The sequence below is a fragment of the Microtus pennsylvanicus genome, chromosome 13 (genome assembly GCF_037038515.1).
Source record: "Microtus pennsylvanicus isolate mMicPen1 chromosome 13, mMicPen1.hap1, whole genome shotgun sequence".
Lineage (NCBI taxonomy): Eukaryota > Metazoa > Chordata > Mammalia > Rodentia > Cricetidae > Microtus > Microtus pennsylvanicus.
The window spans coordinates 26,324,439-26,329,249 of NC_134591.1; the positions used below are offsets into that span (position 1 = coordinate 26,324,439).

General features: G+C 41.3%; 1 protein-coding gene across 1 annotated transcript; it reads right to left on the reverse strand.

Annotated features, from left to right (window-relative positions):
* Nucleotides 1-3,600: 3,600 nt before the first annotated feature.
* LOC142833613 (interferon alpha-12-like) lies at nucleotides 3,601-4,170 on the reverse strand. Its single transcript, XM_075945183.1, has one exon. The coding sequence runs from the start codon at nucleotides 4,168-4,170 to the stop codon at nucleotides 3,601-3,603; it is 570 nt and encodes a 189-aa protein (XP_075801298.1).
* Nucleotides 4,171-4,811: the final 641 nt, after the last annotated feature.

Here is a 4,811-nt window from a genome sequence, read left to right on the forward strand (position 1 = left end):
GTATTAAATAGTGCTGAATTTAATTTTAGGATTAATATTTCAGGTGATATTTATTTCTTTATATTATTAAATAAATTACATGGTAATAAAGAGAAAAATTTATTTTTAACCATAATTAAAAACACCGGGGAATCCCACAGAAGACGGGAAAGAAGGATTGTAGGAGCCATAGAGAACAAGATACCAGGAGAACACAGCACACAGAATCTATTAAGCAGATCTCATAGGGACTCAGAGAGACTGAAGTGTCAGTTACGGAGTCTGCATGGGTCTGTACTAAGTCTTCTGCAAATATGTTATTCTTGTTAGGTTGATGTTTTTGTGGGACTCCTAACAGTGGGATTGTGTTGTCTCCGACTCCTTTGTCTGCTCTTGGGACCCTTTTCCTCCTACTTGGTTGCCTCACTCAGGCCTGATATATGAGGGTTTGTACCTAGTCTTATTGTATCTTGTTATGCACTGTTCTGGCTGATATCCCTAGGAGTCCTGAATATATGAAGGGAAATGGATGAGAGTTGGTTGAAGGGAGAGTTAGAGTGGGGAATGGGTAATGGGAGGAGTGTAGACTTGAGAAACTGTAATCGACAAGTACTGTGTGAGAGAAGAATGAAGAAAGAACACTGATGAAAGGGTATGTTTTTAAACTTTTCAAGTATTTAAAAATTAAAGATTATTTTCTTCAAATTGTCTTTATTTAGTTAATACTGAATTTTGTGTGAACAATTCATGTAAAGATTTTCATGTTGTCATTCTCTTATGGTTTTGTGGGGAAAAGATCTCGCTGTTGAAGCCAATGGATTGATTTTGGTCCCTGGAAACAAGAAGGAAAGAGATTAGTGATGCCTGAAAATTGTCATCTGACCTTCTGATGTGCTTAGTGGAGAACTTGGAGCTCTACACACACACACACGTACACATACATGCATACAGACACACACACACTGACACACACTCCCAGCCCCCCCCCAGAGGTATTTCATTTAAAACAAGTTAGTATTTATATTTGGCGGACAAGATTTAGGCCTCTGCTTCCTTGTTTACTTTAAGTGGAAAGTGATGCTCCATAGCCTGATGCTCCATAGCCCCCTGGGCTTCCATAACTTGTCAGGGATTGGGCAGAGCCTTCCTAGCACAATCTCTTCAGAATGAAGAACCAGATGGGGCTTTTCCGCTTCATTCCCTTGGGTGACTCATGCAGGCAAAGGGGTTCTCTTCATTTCTCTCTCTCAGGAATGAATTCCTGCAGGGCTTGTGGCTGTGCTTCCCTGGTCACTCAAAGTCAAGATCAGTACAAACATCCCCCTTTGTGCCCACCACTTATATAGTAAGGTCTACAGTGTCATTCAACCTGTGACAATCACCCAGACCTTCAGCGCTGGTTCCTCCTTGGTGTGTATGTGTGTGCACAGTCTGATCCCAGGATGGTGTTGCTTCTCCAGTACCATGGGACTGAGTTAACAGCTCTCAGATTTATTAGCACTCCCTGCTGCACAGTGACATCACACCCCCAGCCCTCCCTCTTTATCTTACTCCATGAGAGAGGGCTCACTAGATGACTTCAGAACTCATACTGGATGTCATGTACTCTGGGTTTACGTTTCATAAATCCTGGAAGGTTGCTGCTCCTATGCCTAGTTGTTGATGTGACAGGACTGTGTTTTCAGATGTGATCCCCATGGTCAGGTCAGAGTGTCAAGAAATCCCAGATGTTAATAAAAAAAATACTGGGTTGCCTCTATCAATAAGGAAAATTTGTAGTTTGTGTTAATATCAATTTAATCGATAAGTATTTGTTCTTTAATCAAATACTATTTTGTGATCAACATTTAATCAATGAGTGGTGGCTATGCCTGGATTATTAGGGGAACATACAGCACACAGTGGTGTGTACCCTGGCTTGGTTATCGGTTTTCTGGTACAGTTGTCTGATTGATGCTAATTTAGTATTAGATTCTTCCCTATGAGCCATACATTGAGCTGTACTATTAAATCTGAGGATAAATACAACTGAATGAGGATGCTCACGTCCTCAACTTCATGGCAGACGTATTTGAGATGTTAATCTTGAGCCTCTGCTGCTGGGTGTTTCTCACTGTTTCTAGGACAACCTGTGAGAGTAACTGAAGGGCACTTTCCATCTTAGTCTAAATAAAAATAAAATGTCACAAAATGCCAAAGTCTAAAACTTAAGGCAGATTTTGTGGGGCATCCTGGGGGTAACACGATGACATCTGTCTCATTGAAGTAGAGGGTGTTAGGGTGCTAAATCCAGTGCTGCTCACCTGAGCCTGGGTCGAAAGACATCTGGTGTGGCAATTTCACCTTAAATCCAAACACCAAATTTGTCGTGAAAGCATTGTGCTAAATGAAGACATTTAAATTAAGCAGAAAAGTAGATCATTTTCTTTACAGTACTGTAACCTTACAGTGAAAACACATACTTGTAGTCTACATGCTCACTAAGATAAAAGTGTTGAGGAGGGATGACGGAGAGTATGTGTACGGTTAAATCAAACCATGTATACAAGGCAGGACTGAAAGAATGAAAGGAGTGGAGAAGTCAATCTCCTCCTTGCATCTTTAGTTCATTTGTGAACGATTTTAAAATGGGTTGCACAGTACAAAAATCATCCATTCAGTAACCACAAAAACAAACTTTACGAAGAAGATAACACAGGAAACTGTGAAGAATTGTGGGTTTCTGAAGGATTTGTTTATACATATTTCAAATCCCAGGCTAGACTGGTTCCAAGGGATTTTTTTTCAGCAGCTATCATGAATGGCTTGATTGCCAGATTTCCTCTCTGGGAGGTTGTCAGTGGTATACAGGGTGGATATTTATTACCGTGTGCTCTCTTTTTATGCTGTGGTACATGACTTCACTAACATTAGCTTCCCTAAATGTTTGAATTCCTTGAAGCTGAGAGTAGAATCCTAGATCTACTCTGATACAGAGTCAGGGTGGTCAGAGGCTGGTAAAGTCGGGGGTATAATTGATTAAAGGGGTCACACTCTGACAAGAGCGAGGCATTCTGACTTACTGCTGCACCGCGTGATGACTGTCCATACAGAAGCATGAGATTAGTAGGAGAAACGCAAAGACAGGACTTTACAAGCAATGATTGAGAAGTATTCGATGGGTTTATATATTTGCCTGAAGAATATACATCATTCCATGCATCCACAGTACTTTGTATCTTGATCATGTATGTAATATTTACACCAGAACATCAGCTTAAATATTAAAAATTTTGAAAAGAGGTAAAGAATGAAGAGACAAAATCAGATCAATTTAGTAATAATTTATGGAAAATGCAAGTACATACCAAATTACAACACAAAACATGCTACATTACACAAATAGTTAATAAATAAATGAATGAATAGAAAATTAAACAATTAAATAAATACATAAATAGATCTGGTGGATGAAGAACAAGTGTCTTTAAAGAGAGACAGAAGTATTGTTCATTGTTGATAGAACATGTAGGCGTGTTGATTGAGTTCATGACAACAGGAGTGAGAGTTTTGTGACTGCAGTCTGAGCAGTGAGGTGCAGGGTCCTAGTCCAGGAGAGTCCTCTCCACTTTGGCTCAGGACTCACTCCTCCTCACTCAATCTTGACAGCAACTCGGCTGAGGAAGACAGGGCTCTCCAGACTTCTGCTCTGACCACCTCCCAGGCACAGGGACTATGTTTCTTCTCTCTCAGGTAGACAGTGATCCTGTGGAAATATTTCCTCACAGCCACCAGGGAGTCTTCCTGGCTCAGGGGAGGTTCCTGCACCCCCACCTGCTGCATCAGACAGGCCTGCAGGTCCTTGAGCTGCTGGTGGAGGCCAGTGCAGAATGTGTCTAGGAGGGTTGTCTCCCAAGCAGCAGATGAGTTCTCTGAGCTGAAGAGGATGAGGACCTGCTGGGTCAGCTCCTGCAGGACAGGGATGGCTTGAGCCTTCTGGATCTGCTGGGCATCCACCTTCTCTAGAGGGAATGCAAAGTCCTTTCTGTCCTTCAGGCAGGAGAGAGGGGAGAGTCTCCTCATTTGTGCCAGGAGTGTCAAGGCTCCCTTGGTCCTGAGGCTGTGAGTCTGAGGCAGATCACATCCCAGAGAGCAGGTTGACCAGTAGCTCATCAGCACTAGGGCCATCAGGAAAGCACAGGGTCTGCCCATTGTGGATGTTGCAGATGCTGTGGTCCTCTGGGCTGTTGGTCCTGAACCTTCCCTTGCTAGGTTCTCTGAAGACCCTGCTGTGTGCACGGGTCTTAAATAAGAGAAGGCTCTACATTCCATTTTATGAATGCTGTCCCTTTTTCTCCCCACATCCTTTTCACTTTCTTTAAGTCATCTTCCTCTTGTGCCTGTCGTCCTTTTAGACATTTTTGTTTCACTTCTGTTCCCATTTTCACTTGTGCCCCCCAACATAGTTTCTTTAGAGTTTATTCCTGAAACTGTCCTGGGCAATTTATAGCACAGATATTCCTCACAGGTATGAAATTACTCCCATGTAAAAAATGAAAACTTTCATGTAATAATTGTATTGAAAAGTTATTGAATTTAATACTGCAAATGAATTTTGTGAGTCATGTTTACTTCTTAATAGAGTTACTTAGATTGTAATGTAAATTTTACTGCAACTTATTTTTTTTCTAAGTGTACATTAGTGTTTTAAATTTTTTCAAATATTTAATGCAATGGTACCTTACAGTTAACATCTATATATGTTAATTAAGTGTTAAGAAATGGAGTCATATGCCGTGTTTTGCATGTATCAATGGGAGGCCCGTCTGTTTCTGAGTAGAAAGGGAGGAGAG

Excerpts from the sequence above, each read along its gene's own strand:
- LOC142833613 (XM_075945183.1), bottom strand. The coding sequence starts at position 4,170 with ATGGGCAGACCCTGTGCTTTCCTGATGGCCCTAGTGCTGATGAGCTAC.